The sequence below is a fragment of the Podarcis melisellensis genome (assembly GCF_964234715.1).
Source record: "Podarcis melisellensis genome assembly, chromosome: 2".
NCBI classification, from domain to species: domain Eukaryota; kingdom Metazoa; phylum Chordata; class Lepidosauria; order Squamata; family Lacertidae; genus Podarcis; species Podarcis melisellensis.
Genome location: NC_138529.1, coordinates 71,883,310 through 71,901,840, shown reverse-complemented (window position 1 = coordinate 71,901,840; position 18,531 = coordinate 71,883,310). Strand labels below are relative to the sequence as shown.

At 40.3% G+C, this 18,531-nt stretch overlaps 1 protein-coding gene across 7 annotated transcripts in view; it reads right to left on the bottom strand.

Annotated features, from left to right (window-relative positions):
- RAD54L2 (RAD54 like 2) overlaps nucleotides 1-18,531 on the bottom strand; it is a 72,093-nt gene that overhangs the window by 16,818 nt on the left and 36,744 nt on the right. For all 7 annotated transcript variants that reach the window (XM_081900226.1, XM_081900227.1, XM_081900225.1 and 4 more), the window contains 9 exons: nucleotides 9,739-9,937; nucleotides 8,123-8,262; nucleotides 6,601-6,735; nucleotides 4,633-4,865; nucleotides 4,252-4,434; nucleotides 3,631-3,764; nucleotides 2,823-3,019; nucleotides 2,065-2,407; nucleotides 34-211 (listed from right to left, as the gene is read on the bottom strand). In XM_081900226.1, the coding sequence (XP_081756352.1) occupies nucleotides 34-211; nucleotides 2,065-2,407; nucleotides 2,823-3,019; nucleotides 3,631-3,764; nucleotides 4,252-4,434; nucleotides 4,633-4,865; nucleotides 6,601-6,735; nucleotides 8,123-8,262; nucleotides 9,739-9,937 (1,742 nt within the window). The remainder of the gene's footprint in view (nucleotides 1-33; nucleotides 212-2,064; nucleotides 2,408-2,822; nucleotides 3,020-3,630; nucleotides 3,765-4,251; nucleotides 4,435-4,632; nucleotides 4,866-6,600; nucleotides 6,736-8,122; nucleotides 8,263-9,738; nucleotides 9,938-18,531) is intronic.

Below are 18,531 nucleotides of genomic sequence, written 5' to 3'. Positions count from 1 at the left end.
CAAACCATCTGTCTCTTTCCTATTTAGACATACCTTACAACAGACACAGAAAGCCTTGAGTGGATTCAGTCCCAGCCAGCCACTGTTGCCTGCATCACGAAACCGGTTCATGAACTCAGTGTAAAGAGCCCGCTGGATCTTTGACAAACGCACTAAGATGACATGCTCTTCCTTGTAGGGAAGCTGAACTTTCAGGACATTGTGCCCTCGCCTACAAAATCAGCCAAGAAAAAGAAGGTCAGGAGAGGGAGTGCTCAGACTGGAATCTCTGCAGTGAACCTAAGGACAAAATGTGACTTTCCTGTTATGCTACTGAGGAGGGAAAGCACAGATCACCTAACTTTGTGTGTGATTTATTAACGCTAATGACAGGATCTCAAGCATGAGAAATATACTTGTAATTTCCAGGGGGGTTACCCATGTTAAGTCTCTACTTGCCACAATGCTGCACTTCCACTGCTGGGAGATAATATGCCTCTGAGTACCAGTGACTGGGAATCGCAAGTGGAGAAAAGCACTGTTGCGCTCAGGTTCTGCTCCCTGGTTTCCCACAGGCGTCTGGTTGGCCACTGTGAGAACAGGGTGCTGGACTAGATGGGCCACTGGCCTGATCCAGCAGGACCTTTCTTAGGTTATTTAGAGTCCTGTGGCATCACAAAGACTTCAAAATTCATCATGGTAGAAGCTGGGGGTTCCTAGCCTAGGCACTGTACCTGCCACCCTCCTCCCAAAAAGCTTCTCTGTGGCCCTAAGTGCCCTCCCACATTTGTCATGTCAAGAAAATGTTTTAATTAGCTTTTTAAAAAATATTGCCTGTTCCTATGTATTTCTTACTGCGATGTCATGATGCCAGAAGTCCTCTCCACTTTTTAAAAAACAAGAATTACTTTGAAGTGTTTAAACTATATTATATTATAATTATGATTACTCCCATAGGTCCCCTGTTGTGATGTACTGCTGCCAAAAGGTCATTTGTATCCCTTCAAGTTCCCACCACAATTTCTAATTTTTAAAAAATGCTGAACATTCCAGCAAGTTCCCTGCTGTGATTCTATAATGCAAAAAAGGGGTGTTGACACACACCCTCACAAACAAAAATGTTATTTTTTAAAAAAATCTTTATTATTATCGACCATTGCCACTTTTACACTTTGGTCACATCCATTTTGACATGCAGCATGGGTCAATCCTCCGCTCAAAAAAGGGTTAGGCCCCCCTGAAATCAGCATTTGCGGACTACAACTGCATCAGATAAAACAGACGGTATGCCATAAAAGCTTATGCCATAATAAATTTGTACTTCTCGAGGGAACCACAAGATACTTTGTTGTGCAAGCTCATTGATGGAAGTGGACAATTGTTTTTCTTAGGTCACTGCAAGATTTGAGCCATGCCTCTGGGTTTGTTACCAAGGAAGTATAACTTCCCAATTGGAATTTTGAGTAAATATTTAATCTATAGCAATATACAACTCAAACTGAACTTGCAACTGTCAGATCTTTGTAAATTACGTTCATAGGCTTGGATGCAAAATGTTACACAAGCAGGCTGCTATTCACAACATTGCACCTAGATTTAATAGCATGTACATCAAAATGAGATTGCTGGAGCAGCCTTCCATGTGCGTCACATTGCACCTTATTACGTAAAACTTAAAAGTGGAAACCTCAAGAATCATGAAATTCAACAATTTGACAAAATGCCAACTCAAAAAACAATGGTCAACCTTCAAAATAATTTGTTTCTAACTCTGACATAGCATCATTTCTCTAATGATGGTAATAATAATAATAATAATAATAATAATAATAATAATAATAATAATAATAATAATTTCTACCCTGGCCATCTGGGCAGCTTCCAACAGAATATTAAAATACAATAATCTATTAAACATTAAAAGCTTCCCTAAACTCTTTAGCTGATCATGATATGTTTCTGTTTTCAGATCCAAAAGTCCAATTTACTGAACTGACTCGCAGTACTCAACAATGTGGCTCAGCACAAAGTTCAAAAGGATTGTTGGAAAAAACCTAAGGTGCTGGCAATCTGATGTGGACTCACCTTTGAACAAAGCCCTCCAGCAGGCTGTGCAGGACGTGACTGCGATACCTCATGAGGCGAACATCCTGAGGGGTGCTATCAATACACTGTCCATTCAGGATAGGGCGCTCAAACATGTTACTGAACTCCTGCCGGGTACCAAGAAAGTCAGGACGGACGAAGTCCACCATACACCAATACTCAATTAGGTTGTTCTGCAGAGGGTAGCCAGTGAGTACCACCCGTCGCCGAGATCGGATGCTCTTCAAGGCCTGAGAGGTGCTAGCATGGCAATTCTTTATCCGATGTCCCTCATCACAGATGACCACATCTGGCCCAGGGCGGGACAAAGCTTTCTCGATTCCTGAATGAAAAAAAGCAACACAGGAAGCTGTTGTGCACAATTCTTGATTTAATGCAAAAAAAAAATGTGAAAAATCCAGCAAAGGAAAATGTATAGGTCAGAAAACATGAATGGATTGTAGCGATAGCCATTCCAATCTGACTGAGGACACTGGTGACAGAAGGACACTGAAACCTTCTTCAGTGGCTTAGGCGATGATTACCACGGCTCTTGTTTAAAATTTCCAGTGAGACTTCACAGAACACATGTCCATTCAATCCATGTTAGAGATAAATATAATAGGGCCTCTGTTTCTAAACAATTTTTGGTTAATAATTTTCCTGTGTCCACATATTAGTAAAAATAATTATCTAAGGATTGCATCTCTTAAAATGGAAGTAAAATTAAGAGTTTTAAAAGACAAACGCCTCTGAACCTTTTAAAAGCTCCTGCTGACGATCCTCTTCATCCAAATCTATAATGACAGGGCCAGTCTGCTTTTTGCTTTTTTTCCTTCTGCCTGTGGCAAAGGATTTCTTCAATGAAAGGAGACGATACATCTCATAACCCATCAGCAACACGCCACCATCAGTCACCCAATCAGTTACCACTTTGGCACGAGCTGCTGTGGTCCTGTAGAGAAAAACAAAACGTACCAATACGAGCGTGGTGAAACCCGGAAGAATACACTTCCAGGTTTGCTGCATTCATAACCTGAAAGTTACGTATCCAGAGGGTCCCCTGTAATGTGTGGCACCTACGTTTTGTAACTCCCTGTCTACTGACTTCAGACAGGCACTTTCACTGTACTCTTTTCAGTGCCTGCTTAAAACATTTTGTTTAGAAATGTCTATCTAAACACACAGGTGTTGATGTGTTTTAATTGCTTTTTAGTCCAATATTAAATTTCATCATCTTTTAAATGGTTTTAATTATTTATTTTTAACTTTGCTATTGATAATTAAAAATTTCCTTGTAAGCTGCTTAGAGGTTTTACTACAATCAAGTGAAATATACATTGTGGTAACTAAAATAATGTGCCTATAAGCCCTATGGTGATGGTTTAATGAAAGGTGCTTTTCTGATTTTACCTGTTATATTTACTGTTACATTAGTTTTTATCAGCCATTTTGCATACGAAGGTTTATTTAAGCAGTTGAGGACCTTCAAGGGTCAAAAGTCAGGGTATAAACTGCAGCAACAGCTCTACACAACACCTGTGTAAGTGTATTAATTGCACTTACTTGTGTTCATCATTCAAGATATGGACTTTGAAGGTACGAGGCTGAATCTCTTTTGGATCATAGTCAGCAGGGAGGGCTTCTGGTGCTGGAAGCCACATGTTGAACTCTGCTAGCCAGTTTTGAAGAGTGTTTACCTGTAAGAAAAGAGGGTGATGGGAAGTATGAGACACACCAGTAAGGATTCTGAAGCTAAGACCACAGAACACTGAGCATTCAAGGACAAAACCAGCTTTTCAGGTTCAAGTTCATGCAAGTATCTATTCACATGTAACACTCAACTGGTTTTTAAAGGATGTAACAAATACAAGTCTTCTCAAGTAAGTGTGTGTGTGTGTGTGTGTGTGTGTGTGTGTGTGTAAGAGAGAAAGAGAGAGAGAGGGAGGGAGTTGTGACGGTAAAGGGGGAGGGGACAGCTAAGGAAGACCACACAGTATCTCCTGCATCTGCTCCTCAGTGCAAGAACTGAGCCTCTCTATGTAATCCTAAAATGGGTATAATTAAGTGGTGGGAAATGGAAGCCAAGAGACATCAGAGCTTGCTCTCAGTTTTGAAAGGCCCTCCCTCCTCCCTCCAACACCTACACAAACAGAACCAACACAGTCTTCTGCCCAGTCTACTTACGGGTACAATGGCCAAGACAGTCTTCGCCTCAATGTGCCGGAAAAGTACATCCAAAAAAGAGATGACCTGGAGGGTCTTGCCCAGCCCCATGCTATGAGCTAAGATACAGCCAAACCCACTGCTGGTTTTAAATCTTTCCAAGGATTCCACCAGATTATCATACAGGAAGCGGATACCACCAATCTAGAAAGAGTAACAAACAATGTCAAAGAGATTATGGGTGGGAACGCAACAAACTGCTAGGCTGTATATGCATTTCGTCACATACATATGCAACACTACAAGGGCTGAGATTTATCAGGGCACGTTACACCAAAGTACAGCTTCTGAAAAGAAAGTTGCTGAAGTCCTTTTAATGTCCAGACTGAAGATCTCCAGTACCTGGTGTGGTTTTACAGCTCGTGCAAGTTGAGGAGCCAGGTAAATGTCTTCTTCATTTGGTGGGTGGTTGATGTTAACAATTACTTGTCCTGAAGCATCTAACTGGTTTAGAGCATCGTTCACGTGAGCGCCACTGCTCTCTTCAGAAGCATCTTCATCCCCTTCATTGCCAGAGTCACTGCTGTCTACAATCTGAAGGGATTCATCTTCTCCTGAACTTAATTCTATCACTTCTGTAAGACAACCAGACGTGGGAGATTAGCACCTCCATCGTATTTTTATCTCATTTGTAATGTTCATATTGAACTATCTATTCCTGTGCCTTCATTTCCTATTTTCTCTAGAATAGAAAACTAAGCAAAGTAATAAATTATGAAGGTTAAAAAAATGTAACTAATCATGCTAACAAACTTAGTGTAGGCATACCCAATAACTGAATATTAAACTATCTTGCAATTCTTTCATTTTGCTCTACTTTCAACTAGAGAGTGAGAGAAATGAGAAAAAAGAAAGAAAATGAAGACACATGAGCACTGCTTTCATGAAATAATTGCAGAGTACGTGGAGAGATCAAGTAAAAGACAAAGTGTAATTTTCATGTCAGTGATTTTACAGATGCAAAAATCAGAAATAGATATCCATCTACAAGTCAGTCTATTCATTGATATATTGTGGTGCTGTGCAATTTGAAGTTGGTCTCCTCTCTACTGCTACACAGGCCTGGATCAGAATCTTTTGGCTCTTGTTTAATTTCACCCCTACTGGATTGCTTCCCACTTGATTCACACAAAAGCAGTTCAATGAAAGAAATCAATTTAAGGTTATGCTTTCTTGGTTATTCATAACAACCAAGTTTAGGTTTCAAAAAAGCAAAAGACCTATTGAGGCAATGCCAGTTTGATACTGAATGGAACAATTTGCCTGCAATGAGAAAACTATGTCCCTGGTATGACTGTTTTTCAACTAGCCTCCGATACAATGGTGGTTTATCTACAGGATATAGTGATTCTAAAGTATAGACCAGGCTTCCTCACCTTGGCCCTCCAGATGTTTTGAGACTACAATTCCCATCATCCCTGACCACTGGTCCTGCTAGCTAGGGATCATGGGAGTTGTAGGCCAAAAACATCTGGAGGGCCGAGGCTGAGGAAGCCTGACATAGACCTTTCTTGAGTGCATGACTAAATGTGCTACTTTCAGCAGTATTTGATGGTTGCTTTAAGAGAACTTCCTTCCATAACTGCATGTTCATGTGGTGATGGTAGTACAGAAACAGTGGCCCATGCACTGTTGTTTTGCTCTTCATAGAGAGACATAGGTAAAGAATTAATTACCCCAGCACTATTATCTCAAATGAGGCATTCAGCTGAGATTCAGCTGGTTTTTCCTTGCAAATCAAGGTAAGCTAGTGACAGCAAAAATTCTATCTAATGACATTAAGATAAGGGCAACAAATATGCAGTTTTCAGCTGTATGATTTTTAATTTTAATTTTGTTTAGAAATCGTACCTGTTTCATTTGTATTTATATATATTTGTACTTTATAAACAAATTGCAATGGCTGGTGCTTTTAAATTTACTATGGAATTTTTACCTGTTAAATTGTGTTCATGTTTGCATTTTTGTACACAAATTGCAATAACTAGTGGCTTATGCAAATAAATATGGACCTACATACATTATGCAACTATCAACTCTATAATATATTAAATATATTCATCTATAAACTAGTCTGGATTCAAACTACCCATGGGTGGCACTCTATTTACAGAGAGCTCTGCTGTTGGGGATGAGGGATATTCACCAATTCCCCCTTCTCAGTGTCCTCACACACACCCAGCTTTTTAGAGGGCTGGGAGACTCTCTGGAACAGCATTAGAGGTGGGCTGGGGCTGCATGGAGACAGGGGATATGAAACTGTTGTAGGGCACAGTGAGAGAATGTCAAGTGATTACTATCTGTTCTTACCATCTTTAATGCTATGGAGTCTTCCTTTGGAGTCATCCTCACTGCCACTGCTGGTGCTGTCTAAGCAGATGACGTCTTCAGATAATACTTGAGGGGAAAGCTGAGCAACCTCTGCAGTTCTTAAAGCAATCTCCTCTAAACCAAAGCAGCAAACAATAATAAATAATGCTAAACAACCCAGAGTGAGGAAATGAAACAAAAAACACCCACCTCATTTACTTACCTAAACACTACTGACTTAACTGTTTGTTTGTTTGTTTGTTTGTTTTTTGCTTACCCAAATTAGATCTGATATACAAATTTGTTCTGAAATTAACACTGCTTTGTTTAACTTATAGGTAGATCACTTAATATTGTTGTTTTTTAAAAAACCCGAATAAAATGTTTTTCTGCAATTCCAGAAAACCTTTTTTAAAAGGTAAAATTCTAAGTATGGTTACTCAAAATATTCTATGGTGCTTACTCCCAGGTAAGTGTGCAAAGTACTGTGGCCTTAAAAACAACATTAAGCTGTTATTTAAGAACAAGAACAGGCAATTGCCTAAGAAGCCTCTTATCTTTCAACTGCTAAAATCTTAAGAATAGTAAACAAAAAAGGAATGTTAATTACTTTAACACTCTTTCCTTCTTCTCAGCATAACCTGAACTCACTCTGAATAGCTCTGCATTAGATGGTACCACAGGTCATTACTTTGACCACAGAGATTACAAATTCACTTACATTAAAGATGATGGTAATGAGCCCATCTTTTATTAACAGTAAGCCTTACTTAACATGAAAAATAGTTGTATAACATTTGACAGGTATACAACCACGCTAAGAAACCACAAGGAATGATGTACTGCAGCCATTCCCACGGTACTTGTGTAGGGGTTAAAATATCAAAGTAAAAAAGGTAAAAAGATAAAGGACCCCTGGACAGTTAAGTCCAGTCAAACTTGACTATGGGGTCAAGGCTGAGGGAGCCAGTATTGGTCCACAGACAGCTTTCCGGGTCACGTGGCCAGCATGACGAAACTGCTTCTGGCACAACGGAACACTGTGACGGAAGCCAGAGAGCACAGAAATGCAGTACCTATTTATCTACTTGCACTAGCATGCTTTCAAACTGCTAGGTTGGCAAAACTGGGACGGAGCAACGGGAGCTCACCCCATCGCAGGGATTCGAACTGCCGACCTTCCAATCGGCAAGCCCAAGAGGCTCAGTGGTTTAGACCACAACGCCACCCACATCCCTAGGACTAAGGTGACTTAGATTCAAATTCAGCCATCAAGCACAATGGGTGTTCGAAGGCCAGCCAAGCCTATGTTCACAGGGTGAGGATAAAGGGAGGGGGGTAGAAACCATGTATGCCACACTGTAATTGCCTTGGAAGGAAGGAAGGTGAGATATAAATGCAAAGAGTTTATCTAAGCCTTCTTTGGAAGTTTAGCAAGTTTAGCTTGGGGGGGAAGGACTGAAGATAGTACTTGTCCTCAGGTAGGTTTTTGGTTCAGAAGTAGTCAGCATCATCACTCTACCTGGGAGAAACTCTAAGGGTACTGTGGGGATGCTGGCTTGATACTCCTTCCTTTGCTGCTCAAGTCGCTTCCTTCTTTCCAACTCCTCCTGCTGGGCTGCTTTTGTCACAGCTTCCAACTGGTCCTCCCGCAGTAGCTTCCTGAATGCACAAACAGAGAACATATTACTCCAAAACAAAGTTTCTCTATGCAGCTTCTGTTAGCTTCGTTTTGCCAACTGGAATTAAAAACAACTGGTGCACAGCATTTTCAGAAGGAAAGTTACAGGAAGGCCCAAGAACACCACAGGTGTCTCTATTTCAATAGAGACAATTCACTTACAGCTGCAGGGCAAGTGTTTAATTTTATACTAGGAAGGGGCTGGCATTGAAGAGATTAATATATCTGATTCTGAAAGTTTTAATTGAAAGGTTGGGGGAAATAAGTTGCTGGTAAGTATGTGTTGCCAGATATGGGCCACAGTCCTAATGCTCTCTTGATAGTAATCAAGATTATTACATTGGTACTTGGTTTTAGAACAGCTTAGTTTATGAACAACTTTGAAATAGAACACTGCAAACCCGGAAGAAGGTGTTCTGGTTTGTGAACTTTGCCTTGGAAGCGGAACATGTTCTGCTTCTAATCAGAGGCTTCCTGTTGAGTCTGTTGGCTGTTGAGTGTCAAGCACCCAGGCAACACAGAGGTGATATTTGGAGCTTTTGTTTTTTGCTATTTTTCGCGTTTTTGTTTGTGTGGCTTTTTCGTTTTTTTGACAGTGACTTGTTCTTTGTTTTATGGGACTGACTTGTGACTGTGGCTTGGGACTTGTTTTTGTGACTGTGTGAAACCCAGTGCAGCTATTGATTGATTGATTGATTGATTGATTGTATGACTGCAGAAATGGATAAAAGCCCCCCCATCCAAACAATGACTATCATCAGTGCATGTAAGAAGATTTTTTTTTAATTTTTATCCTCTTACATACTGTCCTATTTATTTTATAGTACAGTACATTGATTATTGCTTTCATTTTATGAATCAATGGTTAGATAGTAAAATTCATGTTAAATTGCTGTTTTAGTTGTTGTTTTTAAAAGTCTGGAATGGATTAATCCATTTTGCATTACTTTCTATGGGAAAGCACACCTTCGTTTTAGAACGCTTTGGTTTTGGAACAGACTTCCAGAATGGATTAAGTTTGGGAACCAAGCTACCACTGTATATTGCTGTGGATAACACACCTGCCAGAAAAAAAGAATCTCAAAATAATTTTTAAAAGCATGTAATACTAATTAAAGCTCCAAAAGTGCTATTGGTTCAAAGGAAAGAGCATCAGATTATGCCACTCTTTCATGGGATTCTGCAAGAACAGTCTCAAGGAATCAACCATCAATGATCACTTTATCTATATGCCTTCTAAATTTGCCTTTCAATATTTTCCTTGTAATAACCACCAAACCTGTGATCTTCCCCTTCAGTAGTATCATTTCATTTCCATTTTAGCATATGTCTACAGCTCTTGAACACACCATCCTAAATTGGGTTCAAGGGACAGTAATAAACAACACTGATAATGACAATCTGTTAATTATTACGATACTTAAATCCTGTACACATTTTTTAAAAATGCTGTTCACCTTATGTTCCTCCTCATGTGAGAAGGTTTCTGAGCCCTCTTCTTTTTGGTGTCCTCAGAGGCCAGGCTCTTGTGCTGATTCTGCAACAGTTTCTCTGCCTGTTCACTCTGAGATGAGGTAGTTGAAGTAGAGCGTTGCCATTCCCCATCTTCACCATGTTGAAGATGATCACTGCCAAACACCGCTTCATGGGACTGGTCTGAAAGAAAGAAAGTTAGAGTAAGTTGTACAAAATCAACTATTTCTTTCTTTCTCTTTCTTTCCTTCCACATGTGCTAATTCAAACCAAGAAGTCAAGTAACTTATCAGTCCTTAAGATGCTGAAAACCCCAAGTTTCCAAACTTATTTTGTAGACACCCTCACTCACAAAAGAAATTGAGTTCTGGCAATAGGTTAGACATTTCTGACAGCTTCCACATGGTCCAATGCCACTTGAGCAAAATGATACATATGTACCTATGCGTGTGTGTGTTGTTTGTATGTATATAAATACACACACACTACACATGGGAACTGATGTAATTACTATGCCACAGTTACCTCTTAAATAACCATGATATTCTGCCTGCTGAGGTTTTTTTCTTCCTTTTTCTTTATTTTATAAACACATACTGCTGGAATGGTGTGGAGTTGAACTATGTTAGGAGTGGGGAACCTCTGGTCTGTGGGTCAAGCATGGCCTGCTGAGCCATTTCTGGGAAGCCACGCAACATCATGTGTCAGGTGCTAAATAGGGCAGGACTTCAAAGGAACAATCAGAGGTTAACGTGAGCTCCCAATTTGTTCCTTTGCTGGAGCAAGGCTTGCTCCCATCCATCCATCAGCTGATGGGCCATAGGAGAGAGGCTTCTTCAAGGAATAGGAAGCAGTTTCCTGAATGGAACCAGAGGTTCAAAGAACAGCCCCTTGAAAGCCCCTTTCCAAGCAGCCTTGCATTACTCTTTAACACTCCAGTTTTCAGAGGTTTAACAAGCTGCATGGAAGTCAACACACAAAAGAATGTGAGTTTAAGGAGCAGGTGTCACTATGACATCAAGTGACTGACCACCCACCTGCCAATTCGGGCCTGCCAGGGTTTGGGGAGACTAAGGTCTGGACAGAAAAGTTCCTCACCCTTAAACTATGTGGAAGCAGCTCCACTTCCATAAATGTTACATTTGAATGGTCACATGTGGACAACTGTCATGTGTTAAAATACCAGGACAAAGTGGAGCTGCATTTGTCAAGGGCTCACTGCATGCTGAAAATCTGTTTCATAAGCCAAAAAGCTGGTTGATTTGGACTCTCAGATCGTACCTAAGGACTCAGAACCCCTTCATATCATGGCAAAGCATTTTAAATGAAATGATCTAAGTGCAAACAGCACCTATTTGCTCTATAATTTTACATTCCTACAAGGAACAAGTGCAGCTGAACCAAACCTGACCTCTCCTCTCCTCTCTGCTCTTCTCTCTCTCTCTCTCTCTCTCTCTCTCTCTCTCTCTCTCTCTCACACACACACACACACAGAAACACATACAGAGGAAGCAAAAGCTAGGTCATTCCTTGAACTTGATACATTTTCTAGTACAGACACCGCCTTTAGGGAAGCATGCGGCAACAGAAATGTCACAACAAACAAGCCCACAGATTGCACTCATTTACCCCAAGGAATCCCAGTACTGGGAAGAGAGTCTAATTTCTTGGAAGTTATCAGACTAGAACTCTGCTACCCATGTTAAATAACATTTCTCTGGAATATTAAGTCAAAAAGTATGGTAACATTATACAAAGTGATTTTACACCCATGGCTTTTCCCTTTCATTCACAATTATATAACTAGATCAAAAGATTGGATAAAATAGGGCAACAGGAAGCAGCAATAGCAGCACACATGACCGTATTCTGCAGGATGAGTCATTAAACCAATGACTTCCCCAGAGTCAAAAACAAAGCCATAGTTCATGCAGAATTCTGAAGGGCTGAAGAATCCAATATTAGAAGCAGACAGCTACAGCTAACACACATTCCCTTCACATATTTTATCTAATGAGTATTTTCAGAAATCAGAAATAGGTAAAACCCTGGGACCCAGTAGAATATTTGTCTTGGTAGTTCTGATCCCTTCTCCCGACCGTGATGAAATAATAGCAATAAAAAACAAAAGGCTATACAGTGGTACCTCGGATTAAGAACTTAATTCGTTCTGGAGGTCCATTCTTAACCTGAAACTGTTCTTAACCTGAGATACCACTTTAGCTAATGGGGCCTCCCGCTGCCACCACCGCACAATTTCTGTTCTCATCCTGAAGCAAAGTTCTTAATCCGAGGTACTATTTCTGGGTTAGCGGGGTCTGTAACCTGAAGCATTTGTAACCCGAGGTACCATTGTACCTACTTCTCACATGCACATCTCTTCTCTTCTGTGCAACCCCGCTACCCATGGTCTACCAATTTCCTGTTCACCTGGAGTGGGATGAGGGAACAATTGCCTTCTGTGATAGTAACCTAACCAATGGGCAGCCACAACGTCTACAAACACACAAACTTCAAAACTTTTCAACTTAGATCTCCTATCATTTTGTCCTTCCCAATATACTGCTTTTCCATCATTTTGCCCTCTATGGGGTGAATGCTTATTAGGGCAAAAGTAACCTCTACCTGACAGTGGATCAGATACAACATGTCAGATGCATATGTGCATCTTTAACTACTTATCTCAGCTTTATGCCTAAAAATAGGTCCTGGGTAAGGGTTGGTTCAGACGTCCAGAAGAATGAAATGACAGAATGCTACTTCAGATTGCAGGCACAGGGAAATCAATTTTTTAAAAATAACTTCTCAAGGTAAACATTACAAATAACACAAAGCTCCTTGCAACTAGAACAGCAAGAAATGGGCCATTTCTCTCACTGCTATCTGCAAGCTTGAGGGGAGAGAGAGTTGTTTTGTGCTTCTAAGGAGTTCTTTATATTGAAGAACATTTGAACATAGTGCTGACTGTAGTTTAAACTGGTACAGCCTACATTATACTACTACATTCTATTGTATAGGCCAAACCATGTAATACTAGCCCCTCCTGCAGCACCTTGGTTGGTCAAGGCAGCAGTGCCAGGTATGATTTAGACTCTATCAATGAAAGAACTGTCTGTGCTGTCAGTGAGTCCCACTTGCAAAGGAACAATTGGGAACCAACTTCAAGCTCCCAGTGGCTCCTTTGTAGCCATATCCTTACTTGCCCTTCCATCAGGTGTGGGGGTGGATGGTTGTGGTTTGGGGGAAATGGCATTGTCAGCCAAACGGTGACCTATGCCTGGCCTAATTAGACCCGTGGACCAGAGGTTGCCACCCCTGCTCTGGAGTGTGTCTCAGAATCCTCTGCAACTCAAAATTTGTTTATTATTTATTCACATCACTTGTATAAGACCTAATCAATCACACCCTCCGGGAGGTTAACAAGAAAAGTTAAAAACCATTTAAAAATAAATAAAAACTTGCACCAACAATAAACAGAATAAAGCCAGGCTCAGTACAAATCTAACTAAATCTAGCAAAAAGCAAAACATATGAGAGCTAAAGAAAAAAGCCAAGCCTATTAAAATGCCTGGGGACTTTTTTAAGAGGCTTCATGTCCTGCTGAAAAGTCCATTATGCAGACACTAGGAAAGATGCTCTGAGGAGGTCATTCCATATCTGGGAGGACGCTGTTGAAAAGGTCTCTGCCATACTTCAGTTGGCAGGGGCACCCTGAGACGAATTTCACAGCCAACAGCTCAAACTGCAAAGGGTTTTCAACTTCTTTTCTAACCCTCCAGTACTGCTTTAAATATCTCACTTGAAAAACATACCTGTCCACATCCATACCAACAAAAAACAAATTAGGCTGGTAGAGCACTGAGTGTAACAGATTTCTTGTCTATGGTTCACACAGTCCACTTTGGCTATAATACCATTAGCAATTTTAAAACAGTATCCCCTACATGTCACAATACCTAAGGTACTGGATGGACACACATAAGGGGCAGTAACATACTATGTCTTAAACAGGGATCAATAATAACTCAACTCCTGACTCAGATGTGTGCCCCATATGAATTAGTGAAAAAGAGGAGTGGCAAAAGCAGAGACAACCATGGCATGCATTTTAAGACAATCAAGTGTGGGATTCCACAGTGAGAGGAATCTGGCCCCAAACAGGGAATTTAGAATATTTATTAGCACAAATAGAGAGGTATTTTGTTGTCTGTATTACACCAACTGAAATAAGGCATTCTAACCTCCTGCACAACCAAAAAATAAAAATGTGTGCACGAAGTGGAAGGAACTTTCCCTAGAAGCTGCTCACCTCATTGTTGTTTAAAGAAGCTGCCATCAGAGGAAAATTGCTCTACACCATTAAATGAAGAAGTTGGGGGTTACCAGAAGGAGAAAAATACATTTCCTACAACATCTCCTGCAATATGCAAATGTATGAAAATCCCTGTATTGAACAAAACGCAGACTAGAAATTAGGAGAACTTGAATTGCTCCAGTGACAAATTCTTTGCAAAAACAAGAAGAAAAGAGAAACCCAATTCACTACTGACCAAAGATGTGAAAACAACGCAAGTGTGACTCTTCTAGGTTCTATCTGCACAAACAAAATAATCAGATAAATTCACCTCTCACTAAGGATGGGAAGGGAGACGTCCCTGTGCCAGACCCTAGGAGTGCCAAGTCTGAAAACCTCTGAAGCTTTTATCAAGCCAGCTAATTAAAGAGCAGTCTCAAGCCTTCTGGCAGTTCAGTAGCTTTAGGTCCCTCCCACTCTGGAAAGGCCTAACAAAGAACTAATTACATAATGATTACATAAGATGACACACCTACAAAGTCCAAATGCACTGAGAGAGCTACTCTTTCTGAGTTTCATAGAAGGCAATAGGACCCAGATAGATGTATTACTCCTCTGTACATGGAATCAGAGCACCATCCTCAACAACCCCTCATACAGAAAAGGAGTTCTAGGATTCAGAACGAGTACAGTGGTGCCTCGGGTTACAGACGCTTCAGGTTACAGATGCCACTAACCCAGAAATAGTACCTCAGGTTAAGAACTTTACTTCAGGATGAGAACAGAAATTGCTTGGTGGCAGCAGGAGGAGGCCCCATAAGCTAAAGTGGTACCTCAGGTTAAGAACAGTTTCAGGTTAAGAACGGACCTCCAGAATGAATTAAGTTCTTAACCGGAGGTACCACTGTACACTGCTTTTGCCTACACTTATCATCTCACTGTCACTTCATTTCCTTTTTGCCAATTATTGTCTTCTCATTTTCATTCTCACTCTCGTCAGACTTCCACTTGCTTCCACAACTGTCAGAGACATTGTCTGCTAATGCTACTTTTTATGACTCTGATTCCCACACAGAAGAGCGGCATGTGCATTTTTCAAGACTTAGCCAAGAATGAATCCAAGGGGAAATAATAGCTAAAGTAAGATGGTGAGGGAAGAGGCAACACCAAAAAAAAACAACGCAGGAAGCCCACATTTAAAAAGCAGCAGCAGCAGCAGCAGCAGCATACACTCAGAAAATCTGGAACATCTAAAGGCCAACCTCAGTGACAGGCAATTTATCTTCTAACTCCAAGATTATGCAAGCCAACGAAGGCACCAAATACTCACGAGCTCTTATTCTGGCCTCGCTGCTGTACACAGTAAAGAGGCCTGAATTACATAAACACTAAAGAGCACTTATATAAGCTTTTATGAACGTGTCTCTAAATGACAACACTCACAAACCAAAAGGAGAAACCAGGTAGCTGATCTTACTAAGTGTTAATCATATATACACAATATGGACCAGGGCAACAGAAGAGAACATTATCCTCATCGTTTTTAGCCAGCACTACAGCTTTTTGACTCAGCAGTAGGAAACATGTTTAACAATCTGCAAAACTAATTTTTATTCTCAGCCACAGCACAAACATTCTGGGATATTGTTGAATGCAGTGTGGTTAATTACTTGTCTGCAAAGCGATCTGAAAGCCACATGTGGCAGGAGAGAAATAAATGGGGGGGAACGACATTATTCTGCTACCCTACTAAATGAAACAAAAACACTACAACCTTTCCTACTACTATCTAAAATCTAAGCTTTCCCCCCTCCCCCAATAAAACCCTGTCACACATACATGCCTGAATTGGGTAATTAAGTCATCAGTTAAATACCAGAAGTCTGGAAATTTCCATTTTCAAATTTACAGCAATTAATTTGTAAACTGACATTTCTGCTTCAGTCATCTCACTCCTCTACTAACAGAGATAGGGTCACAGTGACCTAGAATATTTTTCAAGGCCTTCTTTGCTAGGGAATTTCAACAAGTGATTACTTTCATCAGATACACAGGAAGAATAAGAAACTGTACTTTCTGGCTGTTAGGTAGTTTTCCAATTACCCAGGCTAATTTCCCCCACCCCCCAAAAGAGCAAAGTGCTATGAAAGGACCTGTTTTGCCTGAAGCACTTTCCAACTTCTCTCATATTAGAAGTCACAAGCATTCAAGTTGGGTCTTACTACCCTCTACAAATAGAGTATTTGTTCCAAGTGCTAAAATAGTGCACCTAAACTAGAAACATTCTGGCTCCTGTAGCCACATGTTGTAGATGCCTCCTTTGCTGCATTAGTGCAGATGCTATTATTATTTCTCTAGATCAACTAATATTCAGGGTCTGAAGAAAGGAGACCGAATTGTGAGGGGGGAGGTATTTTGTATTATGCAATGGTTACATAAGCTTTCATTTTCAGTAGGCAGTTGTTACAAGTCATAGTATTTGTTTTATAGTAGATTTTTCAGGGTGGTTAAAGGCAAAGAAAGGCCTCTTGGTGGCTTTGGAAATGTGCGGCACTAAGATGGGGAAAAGACCCTCTATTGCACACTCACATTTTGCTCCCAAACCAAGGAAATTGACACTTGACAACTGAGAGAGCTGCATGAAAGATAACATCAAGCAGTCCCTCTGTTATCAAGTGCCCATTTTCACATTTTCATGGCGAAAATTGGGTAATGTGACTTCGAAATCACTAAATCCCAGCATTATTCTTTAAACTACTTGCAGTTTTTAGGTGGAATTCAAGCTGCAATTTATTTGATGTTCTGTCTGCACAAGCATATCAACTTGCCAGGTGGCATGGTCAGCCCTCCCCCTTGCTGTTCTGAGGGCTCTCCCAACCCCAAAATTCAGGGGGGCACAGAGCGGGGGAAGAGGGGAAAACCCCATTGTGCAAGTAGAAGTCATCATATAGAGTTTTCACTGATATGTCTGTTAGGTGAATCCTGCCCTTTGTTAAGGGCAAAGATTACAATATTACAGCTTTGCAGTTAACCATTCACATAATGTTTCTTTGTGGGGAGGTACGCTTTCAGGACACGCTACTTAAGTCCCTCTGTTATGTACCCATGCCCAGCCCATATTGTTACAATCACCATATGTAAGCATGTATAAATTACTGTATGTGGTAAGCCGTTTTTGCAGTGTGGAAAAATGTAGCCAGTAATTAAGCTTTGAGCTGCTACAAAAAACGACACAGGAGCCACCACATTGGAACATGCTATTGTATGGAACAATCTTCAAATAACATGCATAACCTTTCAACTGTAGCCAGAGTTGTGATAAACAATGCCTCAAAGGCAGATGAAAACAAGGGAGGTTTTCGTGATTGATGAAATATTTGTAGTTAATGTTATCATTGAATGTTATCATTAGCATTTTACGCTTCTGACAGTTTGAGAAACTAAGGCACTATGGCCAACTGATATCTTTTATGACCACAAAGCCAGCATAAAGTTTGAAGAACCATGACTTCGCTTCCACCCCACTCCACTTTATATTAAAAACACCAGATCAAGCTTTCTTTTCCCCTTTCTTCTTTTCTTTACAGGTTGCTTCCCAAGGGGATGCGAATGAGTGAGGGAAAGAAATAACTAACTTAATTGCCGTTTTCTGCTTCAAGATCAGTGAGAATTCCTCTGAAGTTAAGCAAGAAAGGCTAGTTTCAGAGGAAGATAATGAACATAACAAGTAGCAGACCCCCCCAAAAAAACAATAATGAATGCTTTCCTAGATCAAGGTTTTCACTGTGCGAGTTTAAAACAAAACAAAACATAACAAAACAAAAACAGTATTTGAAACAACCTGGGTTACTTTTCCAAAAAGCAACAACAGAAAAACAAATGAACACCATAACGGCATTCATGTCTTTTTCTGCACTGTCTTCTCGCTTCCATCAGGAACATAATGTTTTTCTTAATTTATCAAGTGAGTTTCTTTAAAGTCTGCAATTTCAGGATGATTCCAGGAAAGAAATATTTAAGGCAACAATTCACTACTTCACCACATGGTGGAACAACAAAAGTTTGCAACACAATTTGCAAATCCCTAAGCAAGGTACCAGATTTATTGTCCAGGCCAGCTAACTAAATGAATATCCCTTATTCTGCTGTACTGCAATCCCACAAAATATAGTGGGTGTTCAAACTACTAGATACCACAGCCAAGTAGTCCTCTTTTTAAAAGGAAATTGATAGCAGAAGATAGTGAGGCGTGGTGTTAACACATAATCTAAGTGTTAACACCACGCCTCACTATCTTCTGCTATCAATTTCATGAAAGCTGTAAAGTGAAACTGATTAATCAATAAAGATTATTAAAATCAAATGATGAGGAAAGATTTATTGGAAGTATTGAGCAGTGCAGACATAGAGCTGAGGTCAAATTCAAAGCCTACCAGACTTACGACTTTGTGCAAATTACCTGGCCTATCTGCACAGCAGATTT